At 43.0% G+C, this 27,304-nt stretch overlaps 1 protein-coding gene across 1 annotated transcript in view; it reads right to left on the reverse strand.

The window, feature by feature from the left end:
• The window catches only part of HTRA4 (HtrA serine peptidase 4), a 64,456-nt gene that overhangs the window by 17,543 nt on the left and 19,609 nt on the right, over positions 1-27,304 (reverse strand). The window contains exons 3-5 of the mRNA XM_077262263.1: positions 24,599-24,803; positions 22,040-22,234; positions 21,915-21,947 (exon numbers count right to left, since the gene is read on the reverse strand). Of these exons, the coding sequence (XP_077118378.1) occupies positions 21,915-21,947; positions 22,040-22,234; positions 24,599-24,803 (433 nt within the window). The remainder of the gene's footprint in view (positions 1-21,914; positions 21,948-22,039; positions 22,235-24,598; positions 24,804-27,304) is intronic.

A 27,304-nucleotide genomic window follows, 5' to 3' on the forward strand; every position in this document is an offset into this window, starting at 1 on the left:
ATAATTTCCAAAATGGGGTCACTTATGGGGGGTTTCCACTGTTTAGGCACATCAGGGGCTCTCCAAACGTGACATGGCATCCGCTAATTATTCCTGTAAATTTTACATTCAAAAAGTCAAATGGCGCTCCTTCCCTTTCAAGCCCTGCCTTACGCCCAAACAGTAATATTCCTCCACATATGGTGTATCAGTGTACTCAGGAGAAAATTGTACAAATTGTATGGAGCAATTTCACCTGTTATCCTTATGAAAATGCAAAATATGGAGCTAAAAAATATTTATTTTGGAAAAATTTGATTTTTTTTATTTCCATGGCTCTACGTTATAAACTTCTGTGAAGCACCTGTGGGTTCAAGGTGCTCAATACACATCTAGATAGGTTCCATAAGGGGTTTAGTTTCCAAAATAGTGTCACTTGTTGGGGGTGTCCACTTTTTAGGCACATCAGGGGCTCTGCAAACACGACATGGTAACCGCTAATTATTTCACCATATTTTACATTCAAAAAGTCAAATGGCGCTCCTTCCCTTCCAAGCCCTACCGTGCACCCAAACAGTTGTTTCCCCCCACATATAGGGTATCTGCACACTCAGGAGAAATTGCACAACAAATAAGGAAAATGCAAAATTTGGAGCTAAAAAATATTTATCTGGGAAACGTGATTTTTTTTATTTTCACGGTTTAATGTTATACACTTCTGTGAAGCACCTGGGGGTTCAAGGTGCTCAATGCATATCTAGATAAGTTCCCTAAGGGGTCTAGTTTCCAAAATGGTGTCACTTGTGGGGGGTTTCCAATGTTTAGGCACATCTGGGGCTCTCCAAACATGACATGGCGTCTGCTAATTATGCCAGCAAATTTTACGTTCAAAAAGTAAAATGCTGCTCCTTCCCTTCTGAGCCCTGCCGTGCGCCCAAACAGTAGATTTCCCCCACTTATAGGATATTGGCATGCTGAGGAGAAATTGCACAACAAAATGTATAGTCCATTTTCTCCTGTTACCCTTGTGAAAGTAAAAAAAAATAAGTCTAAAGGAAAATTTTTGTGAAAGAAAAGTAAAATGTTTATTTTTTTCTTCCACATTCCAAAAATTGCTGCGAAGCACCTGAAGGGTTAATAAACTTCTTGAATGTGGTTTTGGGGGTGCAGTTTTTAGAATGGTGTATTTTGGGATATTTTTTGCCATATAGACCCCTCAAAGTCACTTCAAATGTGATGTGGTCCCTAAAAAAATGGTTTTGCAAATTTTGTTGTAAAATGAGAAATCGCTGGTCAACTTGTAACCCTTATAACTTCCTAGCAAAAAAAATATGTTTCCAAAATTGTGCTGATGTAAAGTAGACATGTGGGAAATGTTATTTATTAACTATTTTGTGTGATATGACTCTCTGATTTAAGGGCATAAAAATTAAAACTTTGAAAATTGCGAAATTTTCAAAATTTTTGACAGATTTCCATTTTTTTAACAAATAAACGCAAGTTATATCTAAAAAATTTTACCACTATCATAAAGTACAATTTGTCACGAGAAAAGATTCGCAGAATCACCAGGATCCGTTGAAGCGTTCTAGAGTTATGACCTCATAAAGTGACAGTAGTCAGAATTGTAAAAATTGGCCCGGTCAGGAAGGTGAAAACTGGCTTCAGAGTGAAGTGGTTAAAGGGGTTTTCCCACTAACAAAGTTAATTTTAATAAAGATTTGGATGGAATAAAAATAATTTCCGAAATTGGATATATTGAAAAAAGATGTTCCTGTACTGAGATAATCTTATATATGGGCCCCTGAATGTACTGTATAACGGCTGTGCCTAGCCGTGCAGGCACATGGTGTGATAATACCACAGCTCCTGCCCAGGATGGGGGATCAAGAGATTATACAGATAGGGCCGCATGGGATCACAGCTGCTTCTTTCAGGTAAAAGATTGCTGAAAAAAGGCAGTGAAATGAATCTTTTGCGATCCCATGCTGTAATGTCTGTAGACTCTTTTGCGTCCTCTCCTGCTCAGAAGATGTGGTATGATCAGACTATATTCCTGTACAGTCAGACACGGCCATTACACAGCACATAACAGGGGCACATTTATAAGGTAATCTCAGCACAGGAATATTTGTGTAACACAACCGATTGTGGACCATTTTTATTCCAAGATCTATTAATCAGCATGTACTTTTTTTCATGAGAAAACACCTTTAACTATGATTTATCCCCAGGTAGTCTGGTACCTTATCTATGGTCTATTTCTAGATAGTCTATCACCCTATCTGTGGGCTATCCTTAAGGTACCTTCACACGAAACGATATCGCTAGCGATCCGTGACGTTGCAGCGTCCTGGCTAGCGATATCGTTTCGTTTGACACGCAGCAGCGATCAGGATCCTGCTGTGATGTCGCTGGTCGCTGAATAAAGTCCAGAACTTTATTTGGTCGTCCGATCGCCGTGTATCGTTGTGTTTGAAAGCAAACGCAACGATACCAGCGATATTTTACACTGGTAACCAGGGTAAACATCGGGTTGCTAAGCGCAGGGCCGCGCTTAGTAACCCGATGTTTACCCTGGTTACCAGCGTAAAAGTAAAAAAAACAAACAGTACATGCTCACCTGCGCGTCCCCCAGCCTCTACTTCCTGACACTGACTGAGCTCCGGCCCTAAAGTGAAAGTGAAAGCACAGCGGTGACGTCACCGCTCTGCTGTTAGGGCCGGAGCTCAGTCAGTGTCAGGAAGCGGACGCTGGGGGACGCGCAGGTGAGCATGTAATGTTTTTTTTTTTTACTTTTACGCTGGTAACCAGGGTAAACATCGGGTTACTAAGCGCGGCCCTGCGCTTAGCAACCCGATGTTTACCCTGGTTACCTGGGGACCTCGGCATCGTTGGTCGCTGGAGAGCTGTCTGTGTGACAGCTCTCCAGCGATCAAACAGCGACGCTGCAGCGATCGGCATCGTTGTCGCTATCGCTGCAGCGTCGCTTCGTGTGAAGGTACCTTTAGGAAGTACAATACCTTATCTATGGTCTATTCATAGGTATTCCACCACTATAGCCTATTCTTACATAGTCTACCACCTTATCTATGGTTTGTTCCAAGGTAATCCACCTCATTATCTATGCTCTATCCCTAGTAAGTCCACCACCTTTTCTATGGTTTATCTCTAAGTAGTCCTCCACTTATCTATGGTCTTCCTCTAGATAGTTCACCACTAGTGATGAGCGAGTATACTCCGTAAAATAAAACCAAAGAGTGGTGGTGAATAATGATGAGCAAGTATACTCGTTGCTCGAGATTTCCCGAGCACGCTTGGTGTCCTCCGAGTATTTTTTAGTGCTCGGAGATTTAGTTTTATTAACCGCAGCTGAATGATTTACATTTGATAGCCAGCATAAGTACATGTGGGGATTGTCTGGTTGCTAGGGAACCCCCACATGTAATCAAGCAGGCTAACAGATGTAAATCACTCAGCTGCGCCGAAGAAAACTAAATATCCGAGCACTAAAAAATACTCGGAGGACACCCGAGCGTGCTCGGGAAATCTCGAGCAACGAGTGTACTTGCTCATCATTATTCACCACCACTCTTTGGTTTATTTTACAACATTATCTATTGTCTATTCATAGGTAGTCCACCACCTTATCTTATGGAATATTCCTAGTTTATACACCCCCTTATCAATCCACTATCGCCAGGTAACCTGCCACCTTATCTGTGATCCCTAGGAAGCACACCCCCTTATCCTAGGTAGCCCACTACCTTATCTATAGCCTTTTCCTAGGAAGTCAATCACCTTATCTATAGTATATCCCTAGATATTCTACCACTTTATCTATAGTCTATCCCTATGTAGTCCACCACCTTATTTGTCAACCATTCGAAGATAGTCCACATCCTTATATATAGCTTATTCCTCTGTATTCCATCAACTCATCTATAGTCTATTCCAAGTTAGTCCACAAACTTATCTATGGTCTATTCGAAGTTAGGCCACCAACTTATCTATGGTCCATCTCTAGGTTGTCCACTATCGTATTTACGGTCCATCCCTATGTATTCCACCACCTTATTTATGGTCTATTTCAAGGTAGTCTACCACCTTATCTTTGGTCTATCTCTAGGTAGTACATCACCTTATTTATGGTCTGTCCCTAGATAGTACACCATCTTATATATGGTCGATTCCTAGGTTGTCCACCACCTTATCTATGGCATATCTTTAAGTCCCCCATACACATTAGAATAAAGTCTGCTGAACCCATCAATGTGGATGGGTTTGGTTGACAGTATGGAGGCTCTGCCTGACTGATTGTTGGGGGAGATGTCAATCTGGCATATCAGATCGAGGACTGATGAACATATTGTTTTTTTGGAGATAATCCATTGGCTTTTCATATAGTACATAGGAGTGCTACCCAAGTGAGTTCTCCGCTGTATGAGAGAGTCGGCTGAGATGGCTGTTGGCTGAACCATCTGCCAAATCATAATTCATTCGACAGCCATCTACTGTAATATGTATGGCTGGCTTCAGGAAGTACTGCACCTCATTGATGGTCTGTTTCTAGGTAGCCCACCACCTTGTCTATGGTCTATCTCTGTGTAGTCCATCACCTTTTTATGATCTTTACCTAGGTAGTCACCACCTCACTAGTTTATCCCTAGTTAGTCCACCGCCTTATCTATGACCTATTCCTAGGTAGTCGACCACCTTATCTAAGACCTATTCCTAGGTAGTCCACCGACATATCTGTCTATCCCTAGGTAGTCCATTACTTTACATACTGTTTATCTCTATGTTTTTTCCCTAGGTAGTCCACTACCATGATTTTTCCCTAGTTAGTTCACCAGCTTATCTATAGTATATCCCTACTCACTCTAACAATCTTATCTATGGTCTAACCTAAGGTAGTCCACCACATTATCTCTGGCTTATTCCTATGTAGTCCACCACCTTATCTATAGCCTATTCCTAGGTAGTCCACCACCTTATCTATGGTCTATCTCTAGGTAGTCCACCACCTCTCTATGGTCTGTCTATAGCTAATCCACCACAGCCATGGTCTATGCCTAGTTACTGCTCAAACTTATTGATGTTCTATCCTTAGATAGACCACTACTAGTAAAGATGCAATTGTTACGATAGATAGATATTGTAGATAGATAGATAGATGCAGAAATAAATTAAACCAGCACTAGCTTTATAGAGGACGTCTGAGTGCCAAGCCTCCATTCTGAATATACCAAACAAATGGCGGTAGCACTCCAACAAATAAAGTGCAAGATTACTGGACTTTATTAAGCCCATGTGTTGATGTTTTGATTCATAGTGTGAATCTTTCTCAAGGTTCTTCACACTATAAACCAAAACGATGCCACATGGGGCAATAAAGTCTAGTACTCTTGCACTTTATTTTTAACCCCTTAGTGACGGAGCCAAATTTTTGAAATCTGACCAGTGTCACTTTATGTGGTAATAACTCTGCAACGCTTCAACAAATCCCAGTGATTTTGAGACTGTTTTTTTGTGACACATTATACTTTATGATAATGGTAAATTTAGATCAATATGTTTTGTGTTTATTTATAAAAAATATCAAAAATTTGAGAAAAATGTTTAAAAATTAGCAATTTTCAAAATTTGAATGATTATCCCTTTAATCCAGATGGTCATACCACAGCAAACCATTAATAAATAACATTTCCCACATGTCGGCTTTACATCAGCACCATTTGTAAAATGTTATTTTATTTTGTTAGCATTTTAGGAGGTTTAAAAATGTAGCACCAATTTTTCATTTTTTCAAGGAAATTTACTAAATTTATTTTTTTAGGGACTTATCCATGTTTGAAGTGACTTTAGGGGTCTCATAAATTGGGAAACCCCCAAACGTGATACCATTTTAAAAACAGCACCCCCTGACATATCAAAAACTGCTTTTTTGATTAGTTTATTAACCCTTCAGGTGCTTTAAAGGAATTAATGCAAAGTGGTATGACAGAAATGAAAAGTGTATTTTTACCACCTAAATGCCTCTAACTTAGACCTACAACTTAACATTTATCCACTATTAGATTTGGTCAAATCTAAATTTATAACCTGGAGCAAACTCCCCCTCTCTGTTGCAGGCCGCATTAATCTAATTAAAATGATATTGCTTCCCAAACTTAATTATTGTTTCCAACATAGTGCTGTGCCTATACCCAAGTCTTTCTTTGCGAATTTAAACTCCATAATCACATCCTTTATATGGGGGAAGACCAGACCCAAACTTAAACTATCTACTCTACAGAGACCGAAAAAGGGGGGTGGGGCGGCCCTACCAGACTTTTATCTGTACTATCTTGCCGGGCAAGCTAAGGCACTAAACAAATGGATGCCCAATAACTCCCTACCTAATTCAGAGAGTCATCTAATCCATTCTGCCCGGATTGATTGTCCATTGGGATTTTTGGAAATGGAGAAAGTCAGTGCTCCCCGTTTGCTGCCTTTACTTCGACTGGCGAGATTAATATGGAGACAAATTAAAAAAGTTATTACATTTGCAGATATAGTAGCCGAGATGCCACTGTGGAATAATAGTTGTTTCCCAGAACTACTGAATCACCCATCTACTGATTTTTGGATCTCATGCGGTGTTCATCCGGTGGGCAATGTACATGACCAGGGGGTTTTTGTATCCTTTGAACAACTACGGAATACTTACAACATTCCGAGATCTCAATTCTTCCGTTATTTACAGCTAAGGTCAGCTTTCCAATCGCATATACGAAATGTGGGTACAGGTCGAGCGATCTCAGCTCTACCTCTGATAGGCATTCTCAACTCACAGGGTCCTCAGGGACTCATTTCCTCTTTATATACATATTTATTATCCGTGGGAGATGGGTCTGCTATTAACTCTATCAAAGGGAAGTGGGAGGGACTTCTTCCCGATATACTGGGAGAGGAATGGGAAGATATTCTAGAATCTCCAACTAAAGTTTCTCCTTCAGTTAATAACAGGATGACCCAGCTATATATTATTTATCAGACTTATTTGACCCCGACACGACTCTTGAAATGGGTCGCCTCCACTCGTCAGATTGCTTACGATGTCATACACGTGATGCAGATTTTATCCATATGATATGGAGGTGCCCGGTAATTTCTCATTATTGGAAAGAGGTCACGACATTACTAACATCTTTATTGTCGATCCCTGTCCCACTTGAGCCATTGACCTGCTTATTCGGGATGTGGGATACAGAGTCCTGGGATCACCATACTGGGATCTTTCTTCGAGAGACGCTCTTCTTGGCACGGAAGGTGCTGGCGTTAAGGTGGATGGGTGGTTCCTCCACGTCTCTCAGAGCTTGGATTGACTTGGTGAACTCAGTTATTCCATATGAAAGAACACTATACCAAAATAGAGGATGCCCAGGTAAATTCGAAAAGATTTGGGGTAGATGGAATTCCTCTTATCATACTCTATAGTCTACACTGATTAGATGTGTACACAGAGGGGTGGGCTTGTGGTTTTGGGGCATCGCTTGTGGAGCAGGATTTAAATCTGTTTTTCCCTTTTGGCGACTTACTATTAACGGTTAAAGTTGTTAAAGTTTTAGAGTAGGTATTTTATAGGTATTAATGATTTAACAGGCACAGTTTATTACCCCTGTAAACTTTGGATATGATGATACTCTCCAATTATTTGTATTCTGTGGTATAATTGATAATGATAAATGCAAATGTGTGCACTGTTTGTTTTATTCTGGAATTAATAAACGAATTTAAAAAAATAATGCCTCTAACTTCTGAACAGATTACTACAGCCGTCAGACTCTAAGGCCGCTATTTGGTCATGAATTGCCACGGCAAACATCAGGACCACAAATAATGATCTGAGGGCACCAACTGGTATAAAGAGGAAGCCCCCACACTCTGTTAACCATTTATAATGATGTAGTCACTATTTACAGCAGCATCTAAGGGGTTAAACAGATTTGGATGGTGCAAACACTGATCGTGTCTGATGCAGCAAGTTGTCAGCTATAGTGTACAGCTGGCAGCTGCTGGATTGTCACCTGTATGGGGAGGCTATTCTCTTATATATCAGGTCAGTTAAAAGACGTATTGGCGGTCATTAAGGGGTTAAGAATGCTGCCTCCATTGATTTCCTATAGACGGACCGACAGCTGCAGAGCATTTAGTAGAGTATCTGCTCTTTGTACATTTCACAATGATGGAAATCCAACATCTCAGTATCACTATTCATTCCCACCCTTGTGTCATAATATAGTGGTAGATGTGGAAAAGCTGGTTGAACACGTTTCCTTGATATTACTATGTGGAAACATCTGGGATGAAAAGTACAAGTAGGGACATGTGTTTGAGCGGCAATCTATCAAGGGAAATGTTTGACAGGATAAGCGCAGTCACTACCGAAAATACACAATTTAGTTATTGGATCTACTAATGATATATATCACAGATGCCGTCAGCAGTCTTACCCCCCAGGACTGTGTTTTTACATTAAAGATTTAATGGCTAAAGTAAAGTGGTGTTGATCACGCGAGACTGCTACGTAATCACAGGTCATTGTCTCGCAAGGCATTACTGGGAACGGTAGCTGCCGGGAGCATTGCTAAGGCCTGGGCTGGATCCGGGGGCCGCCAGAAGGTATATAACTATTTTTTATTTTCATTTCTTTTTTTTTTAACAGGGATATGGTGCCCACACTGCTATATACTACATGGCTGTGTTATATACTACGTGCCTGCTATATACCACGTGGCTGTGTTATATACTACGTGGCTGCTATATACTACGTGGCTGTGTTATATACTATGTGGCTGGTATATACTTCATGGGTTGTGTTATATGCTACGTGGGCTGTGTTATATACTACGTGGCTGTGCTATATACTATGTGGACTGTGTTATATGCTACGTGGGCTGTTATATGCTATGTGGTTGTGCTATATACTACGTGGCTGTGCTATATACTACATGGCTGTGTTATATACTACATGGCTGTGTTATATACTACATGACTGTGCTATATACTACGTGGGCTGTGCTATATACTACGTGGGTTGTTATATACTGCATGGGCTGTATTATATACTATGTTTCTGTGCTATATACTATGTGGGCTGTGCTATATATTACATGGCTGTGCAATATACTACGTGGCTGTGTTATATACTGCGTGGCTTGTGGTATATACTATGTCTATGTGCTACATACTGTGTGCGCTGTGCTATATACTACGTGGGCTGTGCTATATACTACATGGCTGTGCAATATACTATGTGGCTGTGTTATATACTGCGTGGCCTGTGTTATATACTGTTATGATCTGGTAATCTTGGAGCCGCATGAAAGACTTTCTCAGGAGAGGTGGTACCTATACTGACCGCAAACCCTAAATTAACACCGCAACTAGAAGTAGCCGGGGGATGTACCTAACGAGTCCTAGACACCTCGACACAGCCGGAGAACTAAATACCCCTATAGATAGAAATGGGAATTCTATCTTGACTCAGAGCAGCACCCCAAAGGATAGACAGCCCCCCACAAATATTGACTGTGAGTACAAGAGGAAGACACACGTAGGCAGAAAACAGGATTTAGCAAAAGAGGCACTTCTAGCTAAATAGTAAAGGATAGGACAGAATTCTAAGCGGTCAGTATTAAAATCCTAAAAATATCCACAGCAGAAAATACAAAATTCCACATCTAACTAAAGACATAGAAAGTATATCTGCATCTCCTGAGAATCCAGCAGACAGAAAAATCCAAACAAGTCTAAGCTGGACAAAAAACACAATAAATTGCACTGAATTGCAAAGCACACTGCATGTGTGCACAGAGACAAAAAAGCAGAAACTTATCTGATCTGAATTGGCATCATGGCACGAGGAGCCAGAGAGAGATGCAATCCCTCCAAGTACAATGGACAACTGGCACTGACTAATGGAGCCTGCACACCTAAATACCTAATAGAGCTGCAATCAGCAGAAACACCTGCCCGGATTACAACCCCAAGACAACTGCACTACCACCAACAACCACCGGAGGGAGCCCAAGAGCAGAATTCACAACAATATACTACGTCTCTGTGCTATATACTACGTGCGCTGTGCTATATACTACGTGTGCTGTGTTATATGCTACGTGGGCTGTTATATGCTACGTGGTTGTGCTATATACTACGTGACTGTGCTATATACTATGTGGCTGTGTTATATACTACGTGGCTGTGTTATATACTACATGGCTGTGCTTTACACTATGTGGGCTGTGTTATATACTATGTGGGCTGTGATTTATACTACGTGGCTGTGTTATATACTACGTGGGCTGTGCTATATACTACGTGGGCTGTGCTTTATACTATGTGGGCTGTGCTTTATACTACCTGGGCTGTGCTATATACTGCGTGGGCTGTGCTTCGTACTACGTGGGCTGTGCTTTATACTACGTGGCTGTGCTATACAGTACAGACCAAAAGTTTGGACACACCTTCTCATTTAAAGATTTTTCTGTATTTTCATGACTATGAAAATTGTAAATTCACACTGAAGGCATCAAAACTATGAATTGCCACATGTGGAATTATATACTTAACAAAGTGTGAAACAACTGAAAATATGTCTTATATTCTAGGTTCTTCAAAGTAGCCACCTTTTGCTTTGATGACTGCTTTGCACACTCTTGGCATTGTCTTGATGAGTAGTCACCGGAAATGGTCTTCCAACAATCTTGAAGGGGTTCCCAGAGATGCTTGGCACTTGTTGGCCCTTTTGCCTTCACTCTGCGGTCCAGCTCACCCCAAACCATCTTTATTGGGTTCAGGTCTGGTGACTGTGGAGGCCAGGTCATCTGGCGTAGCACCCCATCACTCTCCTTCTTGGTCAAATAGCCCTTACACAGCCTGGAGGTGTGTTTGGGGTCATTGTCCTGTTGAAAAATAAATGATGGTCCAACTAAACGCAAACCGGATGGAATAGCATGTCGCTGCAAGATGCTGTGGTAGCCATGCTGGTACAGTATGCCTTCAATTTTGAATAAATCCCCAACAGTGTCACCAGCAAAGCACCCCCACACCATCACACCTCCTCCTCCATGCTTCACGGTGGGAACCAGGCATGTAGAGTCAATCCATTCACCTTTTCTGCATCGCACAAAGACACGGTGGTTGGAACCAAAGATCTCAAATTTGGACTCATCATACCAAAGCACAGATTTACACTGGTCTAATGTCCATTACTTGTGTTCTTTAGCCCAAACAAGTATCTTCTGCTTGTTGCCTGTCCTTAGCAGTGGTTTCCTAGCAGCTATTTTACCATGAAGGCCTGCTGCACAAAGTCTCCTCTTAACAGTTGTTGCAGAGATGTGTCTGCTGCTAGAACTCTGTGTGGCATTGACCTGGTCTCTAATCTGAGCTGCTGTTAACCTGCGATTTCTGAGGCTGGTGACTCAGATAAACTTATCCTCAGAAGCAGAGGTGACTCTTGGTCTTCCTTTCCTGGGGCGGTCCTCATGTGAGCCAGTTTCTTTGTAGCCCTTGATGGTTTTTGCAACTGCACTTGGGGACACTTTAAAAGTTTTCCCAATTTTTCAGACTGACTGACCTTCATTTCTTAAAGTAATGATAGCCACTCGTTTTCCTTTACTTAGCTGCTTTTTTCTTGCCATAATACAAATTCTAACAGTCTATTCAGTAGGACTATCAGCTGTGTATCCTCCAGACTTCTGCTCAACACAACTGATGGTCCCAACACCATTTATAAGGCAAGAAATCCCACTTATTAAACCTGACAGGGCACACCTGTGAAGTGAAAACCATTCCCAGTGACTACCTCTTGAAGCTCATCAAGAGAATGCCAAGAGTGTGCAAAGCAGTCATCAAATCAAAAGGTGGCTTCTTTGAAGAACCTAGAATATAAGACATATTTTCAGTTGTTTCACACTTTTTTGTTTAGTATATAATTCCACATGTGTTAATTCATAGTTTTGATGCCTTCAGTGTGAATTTACAATTTTCATAGTCATGAAAATACAGAAAAATATTTAAATGAGAACGTGTGTCCAAACCTTTGGTCTGTACTGTACACTACATGGCTGTGTTATACACTACGTGGGCTGTGTTATACACTACGTGTGCTGTGTTATATACTACGTGGGCTGTGTTATATACTATGTGGCTGTGCTTTATACTACGTGGCTGTGCTATATGCTACACATTTTGCACTTTTTCAAATGTTCTACGTTAATACTTTCTAATGTTTACTTTAAAAAGTTTTCCATTAAAAAATTGTCATATTCAATGTATGCAGTTTTTTCTTTGCAGCAAGTTTAACTAACAATAAAGTGCCTACTGGTAACTGGAAGAGGGAGTAGGTCACAAAAATTGGCGTATAAGGGGATGACATATAAAGCCCCTCTGCTGTATGGTATGGTAGAATTTACAATAGCTATCACTCATGTAAGAAGTGAAATCTGGCATTGTACTATACCTATATTTCTCTACTGTATCTGTGCATCATGAATCGTGGTATGTGTTAAAGGGGGAGGGCCCACTGAGACTCTTTCCCCCGGGGCCCTCAAAAACCAGGAGCCGGCCCTGCTCGGTGATGTAGGACCCGGAGAAGCAGACTCAGCACACATAGGGCTGAGAAGTGTTTTTATAAGCCCAGATTATGGGTGTGGGTTTTACGAGCAACTGAAAAAGCTGGAATGGGATCGGTTGCTCACTGACCTCCAGTCCAGGTCTTGAATTGTCTGATTTATGTCAGCTGGCGCTGTCTCATGTGGTCTGTGTGTGCAAGGTGAGGAAATGTGCTGCTCAGACCCTGCTGGAATCTGAGAGTAAAGGACTGAAACTTAAACGGATGAGCTGTGTATTATATGGACTGGTTGTTTTCCATTTTTGTTCTGTTATACGTTTTTGTACCTGGAAGAGGCTGTTTTATTTTGTTAACCTAACCCTAAGTTTATGAACGTTTAATAAACCGCCTGAGATGAGATGGGATATGGTCAAATGGAGAAGTGGTGAGGTGTGATTTGGAGAGAAGATGAGTAAGTTCTCCTGCAGTCATGGTCGGAAGGAAGGTTATGGAGGAAGGGCAGCGGTCTGAACTAAACAGTGGATTGAGGAGGCAGTTAAAAGCTTGGAATAACTATTTGGGGTTATGAAATAGTGAAGATATGAGGGTTGTAATATATTCCTTTTTAGCAGAGTTGAGGGCCAATATGAATGTGAAAATTGCTTGTTTGAGTGTGGTGAAGTGTTCTTGTGAATGCATTTTCTTTCAGTACAGCTCAGCAACCTTGGAAGCTTGTTGAAGCTTTTTTGTGATGTTGGTGTGCCAGGGTGGTCTGCTGATATGTCACTTTCTGCTATACACGAGACAGGCGACCAAGTCAATAGCTTATATGAGTGTGGCGTTGTAGAAAACAGTGGCTGTGTCTGTATTGTGGAGTGAAGATATGGTGGACAGCGATAGAAGAGAGCTAGAGAGTGCATGAGGGCCTAGGTGTTAAAAAAATTTCTGCGAGATTGTGCTTAAGGGGCAGGTGAAGAGGATACAGATGAAAAAGTGAGTAGATGGTGGATAGATAGTAGTCAGATAGGGGAGAGGTGAGGTTGCAAAGGTAACAGAGGATGGTGAGGATGACGTCTAGGGTATGTCTGTCTCTATGGTTGTATGTGGAGAACCATTTTGTGAGACAAAATTGTGAAGCAAATTACAAGAGTTTGGAGGCTGCGGATTGGAGGGTATCAGTGGGCATGTTGAAATAGCCTATGATGATGGTGGGAATGTCAGCAGAGAGAAAGTGTAGAAGCTAGGTGCAGAAGATAAATTAAGGAGGAGCAGGGGGTCGGTATATGATGGTTACTTGGAGGTTGGAGGGAGAGTGGATACGGACAGAGTGCACTTCAAAAGAAGGGAGGATAAGGCAGGGAAAAGGTGGAAATGGGTTGAAGGTGCAGTTACAAAGGAGAAGAACCAACTTCTTCACCTTGTTTATTGATACGGTGAGAAGTGTGGGGGAAGTGAAGGTCACCGTAACACAGTGCAGCACGGGAGGCTGTATCAGATGGTGTCAGCCATGTTTCTGTGAGACCCAGGAAGGATAGATTGCGAGAAATAGAGAGGTTGTGAATGATGCAGTTTATTACAAATGGAGCAGGCATTGCCACAGTGCTTCATTCAGAGAGAGGGAGCAGGGATCAAGCAAGTGGGCTTTAGCTTAGAGAGGTTGTAGTAATTTCCAGTAGCTGGGGAGTGTAAGGAAGGAGAAAGATTAGGTATTAGCTGTGGAGGTCCTGAATTACGAGATTTATAGGAGCACCCTGGCCATCATCCATCATCAATGTCTCTGCTAATCGGTATCAACGTGCCTTCTGAGCCAACCCCAGGGTGCATGGTTATGAGAGAATCGGGAGCATCCATTGACAGATATTTCATATCCACAACTATGGTGTACACCTACTGTCATTGGTCAGGTTGGCAAAAATCATGATCTATCCATGGTGCTGAAAATAACAGATCTTGTTTACTTTGTATAGGTCTGTACTCCAACATTAGTAATTATCACATATGCTACTGGAGGATATATATATTATAATGTTTCATTCTTTCCTGAGCCTTTGATCCTCCTCTGTGTTTCTCTGCCATGAAAGACTTTGTGTGAAGAGATTTAGCCAATACCAACAGACATGGTGGTGCTGAACATAAACTGTGTAATTCTTCTCTAAAAAGTAGAGGGCTTAACTCTATAGCGCCACCAGTAAGTTTCAGCTGGAGAATTGTCTGCTTTGGTGAATCCCCTTCTGTCAGAAGGGTATATATATATATATATATATATATATATATATATATATATATATATATATATATATATATATATATACACTCACTGGCCACTTTATTAGGTACACTGTCATGATTCTCAATGGCGAGAGAACATAGCCCAGCATATATGAGAACTAGCTCTTGGAAGATGGAAACTATACTGACCATGAACTAAACCTGCCGCACAACTAGAAGTGGCCGGGTAGCATGCCTACGTTTTTTTATCCCTAGATGCCCAGCGCCAGCCGGAGAACTACCTAATCCTAGCAGAGGAAAAGACAGTCCTGGCTCACCTCTAGAGAAATTTTCCCAAAAGGCAGACAGAGGCCCCCACATATATTGGCGGTGATTTTAGATGAAATGACAAACGTAGTATGAAAATAGGTTTAGCAAAAATCGAGGTCCGCTTACTAGATAGAAAGAAGACAGAAAGGGCACTTTCATGGTCAGCAGAAAACCCTATCAAAACACCATCCAGAAATTACTTTAAGACTCTAGCATTAACTCATAACACCAGAGTGGCAATTTCCGCTCACAAGAGCTTTCCAGACACAGTAACGAAACAGCAGCTGTGAACAGGAACAAAATGCAAAAACACACAAGGACAAAAGTCCAACTTAGCTGGGAGTTGTCTAGTAGCAGGAACATGCACAGAAAGGCTTCTGATTACATTGTTGACCGGCATGAAACTGACAGAGGAGAAAGGTTATATAGCGACTCCCACATTCTGATAGGAGCAGGTGAACAGAGGGGATGATGCACACAAGTACAATTCCACAAGTGGCCACCGGGGGAGCCCAGAATCCAATTTCACAACAGTACCCCCCCCTCAAGGAGGGGGCACCGAACCCTCACCAGAACCACCAGGGCGATCAGGATGAGCCCTATGAAAGGCACGGACAAGATCGGAGGCATGAACATCAGAGGCAGTGACCCAAGAATTATCCTCCTGACCGTATCCCTTCCATTTGACCAGATACTGGAGTTTCCGTCTGGAAACACGAGAGTCCAAGATCTTTTCCACAACGTACTCCAACTCACCCTCAACCAACACCGGAGCAGGAGGCTCAACGGAAGGCACAGCCGGTACCTCATACCTGCGCAACAATGACCGATGAAAAACATTATGAATCGAAAAGGATGCAGGGAGGTCCAAACGGAAGGACACAGGGTTAAGAATCTCCAATATCTTGTACGGGCCGATGAACCGAGGCTTAAACTTAGGAGAAGAAACCCTCATAGGGACAAAACGAGAAGACAACCACACCAAGTCCCCAACACAAAGCCGAGGACCAACACGACGACGGCGGTTGGCAAAAAGCTGAGTCTTCTCCTGGGACAACTTCAAATTGTCCACCACCTGCCCCCAAATCTGATGCAACCTCTCCACCACAGCATCCACTCCAGGACAATCCGAAGATTCCACTTGACCGGAGGAAAATCGAGGATGAAACCCCGAATTACAGAAAAACGGGGACACCAAGGTGGCAGAGCTGGCCCGATTATTGAGGGCGAACTCCGCCAAAGGCAAAAAAGCAACCCAATCATCCTGATCCGCAGACACAAAACACCTCAAATATGTCTCCAAGGTCTGATTAGTCCGCTCGGTCTGGCCATTAGTCTGAGGATGGAAAGCAGACGAAAAAGACAAATCTATGCCCATCCTAGCACAGAATGCCCGCCAAAATCTAGACACGAATTGGGTCCCTCTGTCAGAAACGATATTCTCCGGAATACCATGCAAACGAACAACATTTTGAAAAAACAGAGGAACCAACTCGGAAGAAGAAGGCAACTTAGGCAAGGGAACCAGATGGACCATCTTAGAGAAACGGTCACACACCACCCAGATGACAGACATCTTATGAGAAACAGGCAGATCCGAAATAAAATCCATCGAGATGTGCGTCCAAGGCCTCTTCGGGATAGGCAAGGGTAACAACAATCCACTAGCCCGAGAACAACAAGGCTTGGCCCGAGCACAAACGTCACAAGACTGCACAAAGCCTCGCACATCTCGTGACAGGGAAGGCCACCAGAAGGACCTTGCCACCAAATCCCTGGTACCAAAGATTCCAGGATGACCTGCCAACGCAGAAGAATGAACCTCAGAGATGACTCTACTGGTCCAATCATCAGGAACAAACAGTCTACCAGGTGGGCAACGATCAGGTCTATCCGCCTGAAACTCCTGCAAGGCCCGCCGCAGGTCTGGAGAAACGGCAGACAATATCACTCCATCTTTAAGGATACCTGTGGGCTCAGAATTACCAGGGGAGTCAGGCTCAAAACTCCTAGAAAGGGCATCCGCCTTAACATTCTTAGAACCCGATAGGTAAGACACCACAAAATTAAACCGAGAGAAAAACAACGACCAGCGCGCCTGTCTAGGATTCAGGCGCCTGGCAGACTCAAGGTAAATTAAATTTTTGTGGTCAGTCAATACCACCACCTGATGTCTGGCCCCCTCAAGCCAGTGACGCCACTCCTCAAAAGCCCACTTCATGGCCAAAAGCTCCCGATTCCCAATATCATAATTCCGCTCGGCGGGCGAAAATTTACGGGAAAAAAAAGCACAAGGTCTCATCACGGAGCAGTCGGAACTTCTCTGCGACAACACCGCCCCAGCTCCGATTTCAGAAGCGTCGACCTCAACCTGAAAAGGAAGAGCAACATCAGGCTGACGCAACACTGGGGCGGAAGAAAAGCGGCGCTTGAGCTCCCGAAAGGCCTCCACAGCATCAGGGGACCAATCAGCAACATCAGCACCCTTCTTAGTCAAATCAGTCAATGGTTTTACAACATCAGAAAAACCAGCAATAAATCGACGATAAAAGTTAGCAAAGCCCAAAAATTTCTGAAGACTCTTAAGAGAAGAGGGTTGCGTCCAATCACCAATAGCCTGAACCTTGACAGGATCCATCTCGATGGAAGAGGGGGAAAAAATGTATCCCAAGAAGGAAATCTTTTGAACCCCAAAAACACACTTAGAACCCTTCACACACAAGGAATTAGACCGCAAAACCTGAAAAACCCTCCTGACCTGCTGGACATGAGAGTCCCAGTCATCCGAAAAAATCAGAATATCATCCAGATACACAATCATAAATTTGTCCAAATAATCGCGGAAAATGTCATGCATAAAGGACTGGAAGACTGAAGGGGCATTTGAAAGACCAAAAGGCATCACCAAATACTCAAAATGGCCCTCGGGCGTATTAAATGCGGTTTTCCACTCATCCCCCTGCTTGATTCGCACCAAATTATACGCCCCACGGAGATCAATCTTAGAGAACCACTTGGCCCCCTTTATACGAGCAAACAAATCAGTAAGCAGTGGTAACGGATATTGATATTTAACCGTGATTTTATTCAAAAGTCGATAATCAATACACGGCCTCAAAGAGCCGTCTTTCTTAGACACAAAGAAAAAACCGGCTCCTAAGGGAGATGACGAAGGACGAATATGTCCCTTTTCCAAGGACTCCTTTATATATTCTCGCATAGCCGCGTGTTCAGGCACAGACAGATTAAATAAACGACCCTTAGGGTATTTACTACCCGGGATCAAGTCTATGGCACAATCGCACTCCCGGTGCGGAGGTAGTGAACCAACCTTGGGTTCTTCAAAAACGTCACGAAAGTCAGACAAGAATTCAGGAATCTCAGAGGGAATAGATGATGAAATGGAAACCAAAGGTACGTCCCCATGAGTTCCTTTACATCCCCAGCTTAACACAGACATAGCTCTCCAGTCGAGGACTGGGTTATGAGATTGCAGCCATGGCAATCCCAGCACCAAAACATCATGTAGATTATACAGCACCAGAAAGCGAATAACCTCCTGGTGATCCTGATTAACACGCATAGTCACTTGTGTCCAGTATTGTGGTTTATTACTAGCCAATGGGGTGGAGTCAATCCCTTTCAGAGGTATCGGAGCCTCCAATGGCTCCAAATCATACCCACAGCGTTTGGCAAAGGACCAATCCATAAGACTCAAAGCAGCGCCAGAGTCGACATAGGCGTCCGCGGTAATAGATGACAAAGAACAAATCAGGGTCACAGATAGAATAAACTTAGACTGTAAAGTGCTAATTAAAACAGACTTGTCAGGCTTCTTAGTACGCTTAAAGCATGCTGATATAACATGAGTTGAATCACCACAATAGAAGCACAACCCATTTTTTCGTCTAAAATTCTGCCGCTCGCTTCTGGACAGAATTCTATCACATTGCATATTTTCTGGCGTTTTCTCAGTAGACACCGCCAAATGGTGCACAGGTTTGCGCTCCCGCAGACGCCTATCGATCTGAATAGCCATCGTCATGGACTCATTCAGACTCGCAGGCACAGGGAACCCCACCATAACATCCTTAATGGCATCAGAGAGACCTTCTCTGAAAATCGCCGCCAGGGCGCACTCATTCCACTGAGTAAGCACAGACCATTTGCGGAATTTTTGGCAGTATATTTCAGCTTCATCTTGCCCCTGAGACAAGGACATCAAGGCCTTTTCCGCCTGAAGCTCTAAATGAGGTTCCTCATAAAGCAACCCCAAGGCCAGAAAAAACGCATCCACATTGAGCAACGCAGGATCCCCTGGTGCCAATGCAAAAGCCCAGTCTTGAGGGTCGCCCCGGAGCAAGGAAATTACAATCCTGACCTGCTGTGCAGGGTCTCCGGCAGAGCGAGACTTCAGGGACAAAAACAATTTGCAATTATTTTTAAAATTTTGAAAGTGAGATCTATTCCCCGAGAAGAATTCAGGCAAAGGAATTCTAGGCTCAGACATAGGTGCATGAACAACGAAATCTTGCAAATTTTGTACCTTTGTGGCGAGATTATTCAAACCTGTAGCTACACTCTGAAGATCCATTTGAAACAGGTGAACACAGAGCCATTCAAGGATAAGAAGGAGAGAAAGAGAGGAAGGCTGCAGTATAGGCAGACTAGCAAGTGATTCAATTAAGAGCACACTCAGAACTAGAGGAAAAAAAAAAAAAAAAAAATTGTAGCAGACTTCTTTTTTCTCTCCTTTCTCAGCCAGTAATTTAACCCTTTTTTTTTTTTTTTGGGCCGGTCAAACTGTCATGATTCTCAATGGCGAGAGAACATAGCCCAGCATATATGAGAACTAGCTCTTGGAAGATGGAAACTATACTGACCATGAACTAAACCTGCCGCACAACTAGAAGTGGCCGGGTAGCATGCCTACGTTTTTTTTATCCCTAGATGCCCAGCGCCAGCCGGAGAACTACCTAATCCTAGCAGAGGAAAAGACAGTCCTGGCTCACCTCTAGAGAAATTTTCCCAAAAGGCAGACAGAGGCCCCCACATATATTGGCGGTGATTTTAGATGAAATGACAAACGTAGTATGAAAATAGGTTTAGCAAAAATCGAGGTCCGCTTACTAGATAGAAAGAAGACAGAAAGGGCACTTTCATGGTCAGCAGAAAACCCTATCAAAACACCATCCAGAAATTACTTTAAGACTCTAGCATTAACTCATAACACCAGAGTGGCAATTTCCGCTCACAAGAGCTTTCCAGACACAGTAACGAAACAGCAGCTGTGAACAGGAACAAAATGCAAAAACACACAAGGACAAAAGTCCAACTTAGCTGGGAGTTGTCTAGTAGCAGGAACATGCACAGAAAGGCTTCTGATTACATTGTTGACCGGCATGAAACTGACAGAGGAGAAAGGTTATATAGCGACTCCCACATTCTGATAGGAGCAGGTGAACAGAGGGGATGATGCACACAAGTACAATTCCACAAGTGGCCACCGGGGGAGCCCAGAATCCAATTTCACAACAGTACACCTGTCCAACTTCTTGTTAACACTTAATTTCTAATCAGCCAATCACATGGCGGCAACTCAGTGCATTTAGGCATGTAGACATGGTCAAGACAATCTCCTGCAGTTCAAACCGAGCATCAGTATGGGGAAGAAAGGTGATTTGAGTGCCTTTGAACGTGGCATGGTTGTTGGTGCCAGAAGGGCTGGTCTGAGTATTTCAGAAACTGCTGATCTACTGGGATTTTCACGCACAACCATCTCTAGGGTTTACAGAGAATGGTCCGAAAAAGAAAAAAAATCCAGTGAGCGGCAGTTCTGTGGGCGGAAATGCCTTGTTGATGCCAGAGGTCAGAGGAGAATGGGCAGACTGGTTCGAGCTGATAGAAAGGCAACAGTGACTCAAATCGCCACCCGTTACAACCAAGGTAGGCCTAAGAGCATCTCTGAACGCACAGTGCGTCGAACTTTGAGGCAGATGGGCTACAGCAGCAGATGACCACACCGGGTACCACTCCTTTCAGCTAAGAACAGGAAACTGAGGCTACAATTTGTACAAGCTCATCGAAATTGGACAGTAGAAGATTGGAAAAACGTTGCTTGGTCTGATGAGTCTCGATTTCTGCTGCGACATTCGGATGGTAGGGTCAGAATTTGGCGTAAACAACATGAAAGCATGGATCCATCCTGCCTTGTATGGAGCATCTTTGGGATGTGCAGCCGACAAATCTGCGGCAACTGTGTGATGCCATCATGTCAATATGGACCAAAATCTCTGAGGAATGCTTCCAGCACCTTGTTGAATCTATGCCACGAAGAATTGAGGCAGTTCTGAAGGCAAAAGGGGGTCCAACCCGTTACTAGCATGGTGTACCTAATAAAGTGGCCGGTGAGTGTATATACACATATATATGGATGACGGATGATGATGACGGATGATGGATATATATATGGATGACGGATTGTCCCTCTGCTAGAAATCTCACTGATCAGAAGTAAAAATGTTATTTCCCTGCAGCGCCACCACAGGTAAAATGAAGCATTGCACAATTCTCATCGCAATCAATAGGCCTTGTATGTAATGTGTGGATGTGCAGGGTCCTCCAGAGTGAAAGATTAATTCACATCGCTTCATCATATCGAGTTGAAGAGTAATTAAATTTTCATTTTTTATCATTTTGTCTGGCATAGAAAGTTTAGTTTTTCTTTGATTACAATATTAAAGCATAAAGCAGTCATATCAATGTCATTGTTAATAAGGTCGCAGTGACTACTCACCAGGTTCACTAATGGCCCCCCAGAGTTTCCATACTGATAAAAGAAAGAAAGTAATGATTAATGGCGCACATTCGAATCAGGTAAAGACCGCAGTATACACAGTCACAGAGCAGCTGAGGACTCACGTTAATGATGGCATCTGTCTGGATGTAATCCATGTCCGAATCTTTCAGACCCAGTTCCTTCCCTCCTCTTTGGGTTGTACTGATAATCCCGGTGGTCACAGTGTTCTGTAGAGAGAAGGGGCTGCCGAGTGCTACCACAAATTCTCCAGGCCGAAGGTCAGACGATCGGCCCAGCATGAGGACAGGAAGTGGAGCCTGTAAAAGGGCATTTTACAATTTAATGAGGCTTCTAATGGGATGAGCTACGGTCAGTATCTGGCACATATGTAGTGGTTCACTGTTATGCCGAGATAATATTAAGGAAGTTAATCTGCACTATGGATTCTTGCTGAACACTCGGAGGCCTGGACCCCACTGTTCACACATTGATGGCCGACCTTAAATCAATATTATTGAGGAGATAATACTAAAAAACAATTCCACTGAGACAATGGCCAACCCTATGTTGTGCCATCAGTCTTGATTTCAATAGCTAAGTCAGCCCCCTTGTTTGTGCATATATCGGCTGTGATAGAGGAAGGGGATGGCTTAGCTGTTGAAATAAGCAGTCAGCCAGCCCCTTTCATATACATCACTGGAGCTATGACCTATATGAAGCATAGCACTGGAGCTGATGGACCTACAACCAAAGGTGTTAAAGTTATATCATTTTTGGATGGGAGGTAAAGGGAGGACAAGGAAACTCCTCTAATACAGTTCCTGGCATGACTTACATGCATAAAAAATGTACAAACCATACAGATGTTATGTACCCGCTCTAAACACCCGTGGATCCAGCGATGGCTACACTGGTGGTAGTGGAAGCGATTGTCTTCGGTCACCTGACTGACAAGGCCTGTGATTGGCTGTGGCAATCAAGTGACTGGAACGGCACAGAATCAGAGACACATTATAGCTTGTAATAAATTCCAAATAAGGTTTTACAATTCCGTAAGCTTCAGAGCTGAAATCACAAAAATCCCTCCTGGCTTAAAGGGATTATCCCCTTTTAGTTAATCTTTGTCCCCTGCACAGTTTACTATATGAAAAAAAAGAGCTTTATTCACCCTCCCTAGGTCCACGACCACACAACTGCAATCAGGTTTGGCATTCACTGCAGCGCTGATAGCTCGGTAGCCAGTGGCTCTGAGCGGGGCATCCTGTGTACCCTGGCAGGGCCACCGAATTCACTGAGTGATGTCAGCTCTGCAGCCAATGCAAGACTCCCAGAGCAGCGGCAGAGACTCGCTGGTGCACACAGGGATGGTGAGTTTTGTTTGACTGGGGAAGAAGATTAAATAAAAGGGGAGAGCCGCTGGTCTGGGCACGACTTACTCTGGGGATTTACCATCTGGGGAGTGCAGAATTGTGAGTGCAGCTCTGGAGTACATCATTCAGGTCTTGCACAAGCCAAGCTATATAATGTATCTAAAGTGACTTCACTTTTTATGTAGATGGATTCCTTAAATGGAGGCCACGCAAGAAGCCATGGTGTCTTTTTTTCCCTAGGCTCCTCTTATAAATTTTGGTGTAGCCTACAAGTTTGCTAGTATAAGGGTGTGCTTACACTGCCTTATATTCTCTCAGAATCAGGCCGATTATGCTATTGATCACTCAGATTATACTCTGTCAGATTTCTATCCAAGTGTGATCCGATTCTCTCGCAGCACAGGTATGGAGAAGATGGAGAAAGTAATTTCTCCATCTTCTCCATTGTCTCTGTGAGTGTACATCGGACTCAGCTGACATCAGAGTGTATGGGTGCGTGTGATACGAATATCGGAGCCATCACAGCATGTTACGATTGTTTACATATACTGAATTGGCGGGAGAAAATAATCGGAGATGTGCACCTCCCCATAGTATAACATTGGGCCGCGTGCTATCTGATAAAACATCAGATAGCACTCGATCGATCGTGTTATACGGCAGTGTGGGAGAGCACAGATTGACCCGTGTGACTAATATACAATGAAGATTCTTCACTTTCTGCGAGTACCTGCAGTGGCATAAATAGAGCTGAAGGAGGCGTGATTCCCGTAAGCAGCTTGTGAGGAGTTGGCTACTGACAACGTGTCCAACCCATCCTGGAGGACTAAGTTGAATCTTTATCTGACCAGGAAGGAGCGCGGGGTACTGCACCGTTAGTGAGAGATATCGATAGTGGTGGACGAAAGACTCTGTTATTCTACAACTGTACTGGACATCATTGTTATGCCGTTTGTAAAGAAACTAAAATACAAGCTTCGGCCTCACGCGGAAGACATGGTGAAAGAAATCCATGCCATATACCAGATGTAGGGAAACATTTTCAGGTATTCAAGTAAAGCTGTTGTTAACTTTTTAAAATGGTTGTTGGCCTCCCTGATCCATCGCATGAAGGTAAGGTAGTTATGATTCCCATTCCATCATACCACTTGTGGCCCAAAAAGGGGTAAGCAACACGTTCCCGCAAAGCACCCGCACACTCAGGGGTACCGTGGTAGGGTGTAGTGGGACACGGAAGTAACCGTCGGCCAATCCCGTTGAGTTTAATAGCCCTATTATTAGTGGGGTAACAGGCCGGTCTCCAGTACTTACATCTGGGTCAATCTTAATAAGTGCAATATCCAACTTCTGGTCAATGTCCTTGATCTTGGCATCGTAATGAGCCCCATCTTTTACTTCTACTTTAATCCTCTGCTTGTTGGTGAGGACATGGGCGTTTGTTACGATAAGTCCATCCTCAGACACAATAAATCCTGAGCCGCTGGACACGGCCATCTCCTGACCAGTGAACGGAGACCTGCAGCAAGAAAATACCTGGTTATATTACGTGTTATAGGAGCACAATTCAGCTATGATCTAGTCTTGCGGCTGAACTGTCCATACCCTGGCCAAGGCAAGGTGGCTTTTTGGCATTCCTCCAATGTCCCTGACTCCCAGCACCCGGGGCACAGGCTTATTACTAACATGAATTTCTTCATTAGTTTGATTGAATAATCCCTTGATTACAAAGTCGATGAGTCCCGATTTACCACTTAAACCATAGAGAAAGCCTGTGAGTCCTGCTCTCTCGCCCTCATATAGAGAAAGCATATAAGTCCTGCTCTCCCAATCCCACACATAGTGAAAGCCTGTGAGTCCTACTCTCCAACCCACACATAAAGAAAGTCTGCGAGTCCTACTCTCCCACCCACACATAGAGAAAACATGTGAGTCCTGCTCTCCCAGTCCCACACATAGTGATAGCCTGTGAGTCCTACTCTCCCTCCCACACATAGAGAAAGCATGTGAGTCCTGCTCTCCCGATCTAACACATAGTGAAAGCCTGTGAGTCCTCACAACACATATAGAAAGCATATAAGTCCTGCTCTCCCGATCCAACACATAGTGAAAGCCTGTGAGTCCTCACAACACATATAGAAAGCATATAAGTCCTGCTCTCCCGATCCAACACATAGAGAAAAGCCTGTGAGTCCTGCTCTCCTGCCCACACAGAGTAATCCTGTGAGTCCTGCTCTCCTGCCCAGTCATATAGAGAGGCTGTGGTCCTACTACTTCTGCCCCCACATAGAGAAAGCCTGTGAGTCCTAGTACCGCCGTCCACACATGGAGCAATCCTGTGGTCCTACTACCCCCGCCCAAAGATAAAGAAGTGTGTGAGTCCTTGTCTCGTGTCCAGACAGAGAAAGACTGTGAGTCCTGCACTCATGCCCAGGCATATAAAAAGGCTGTGGTCCTACTACCCCTGCCCGCACTTAGAGAAAGCTTGTGAGTCCTAGTACCTCCGTCCGCACATGGAGAAATCCTGTGAGTCATATTACCGCCGCCCACACATAGAGCAATCCTGTGGTCCTACTACCCCAGGGCCCCGCCCACACATAAAGAAAGCCTGTGAGTCCTGCTCTCCAGCCTGTGAGTCCTGCATGCTGTCACTAAAATGATTGAAAGTTTTCCTGTCTACATTGACATTGTAGTGTCAATCCCTGAGAGTTATTAGTATCACCCATGTGAAACAGTAACTAAGATGTAAAGTGAGACCCCGGACAGCCTATAGTTGGAGGGTGCCTGGTGCACCAATATGATATTGATAACCTATCCTAACAATAATACTCTATTATCTACTGTATGTTCTGGAAATCTCTTTAAGCTCTGATACTTGGAGATTACGACAATAATGCAATATGTCAATAAGGATTGGATCGAGATCTGTAATATTACTCAAATATTTATGTAGAATATATCTGTAAAATGATGTTTAATGTAAGACACACTCTTTAAAGGAGCTTCATTTTGCAGCTACAGAGCGCTTCTCTTACTCTGGAGGGCCCAACCTGTCAGTAGCTTTCATAAGAACTGTGTAATACCTATTTTCTCCTGAGGTGGCACTGCAGGGAAACGGAACAATCGCTGCCTGGTTCAAGCATTAATCACAGCTGATCAGTTGGAGTCAAAACACCAAGACAGGCTGTGATCACTTTATTCATGCCTCCTGTCGTGACCTTTTTTCATTTTTTCCTACCATTCTTCCAAGAGCCATAACTTTTATATTTTTCCATCAATATATGCGTATGAGGACTCGTTTTTGCAGGACGAGTTGTACTTTTTAATTACACCATTTATTCTACCACATAGTGTGCTGGAAAACAGGGAAAAAAAATCCTAGTGCAGCGAAAAAAGTGCACAATTGCTTTTTGTTTCTCTTTATTTACCATGTTCACTATATGGTAAAAGTGACCTGCCGTTATGATTCTCCAGGTCAGCCCGAGTACGCAGACACCACATGTATAGTTTGTTTCTTGTTTTATTTAAGTGGTAAAAAAACATTCTGAAATGTTTAAGAAAATTTTGTTTTGCATTTGTCATCATTTTCCAAGACCTGTAACTTTTTAATTTTTGGGATCTGGGGCTGGTTAGTGCTTATTTTTTGTGTCCTGAGCTGACATTTTTACTTATACCATTTGGGCGTAGATAAGATGTTTTCTTTTCTTCTTATTGCATTTTATTCCAATGTTTTGTCTTCCAAAAAAAGCCATGATTCTGGGGTTTTATTTATTTTTTTTTGTTACGTCGTACACCAATCGGATTAATTTATTTTAGATTTTTAAATTGTTTTATTTTTAATGGGGCAAAAGGAGGGTGATTTCAACTTTTGTGAGTTTTATTTATTTTTTAATATTTTTTAAAACTTTTTTTTTTCTCTTTTTACTGTATTTGTTAGTCCCCTTAGAGGACTTGAAGCTGCTTGTGCTATACTGGGCATTGCATCAGCCCTGCTATGTATAGCTAAAATAACGATCTCCT

The sequence above is a fragment of the Ranitomeya variabilis genome, chromosome 5 (genome assembly GCF_051348905.1).
Source record: "Ranitomeya variabilis isolate aRanVar5 chromosome 5, aRanVar5.hap1, whole genome shotgun sequence".
Classification (NCBI taxonomy): domain Eukaryota; kingdom Metazoa; phylum Chordata; class Amphibia; order Anura; family Dendrobatidae; genus Ranitomeya; species Ranitomeya variabilis.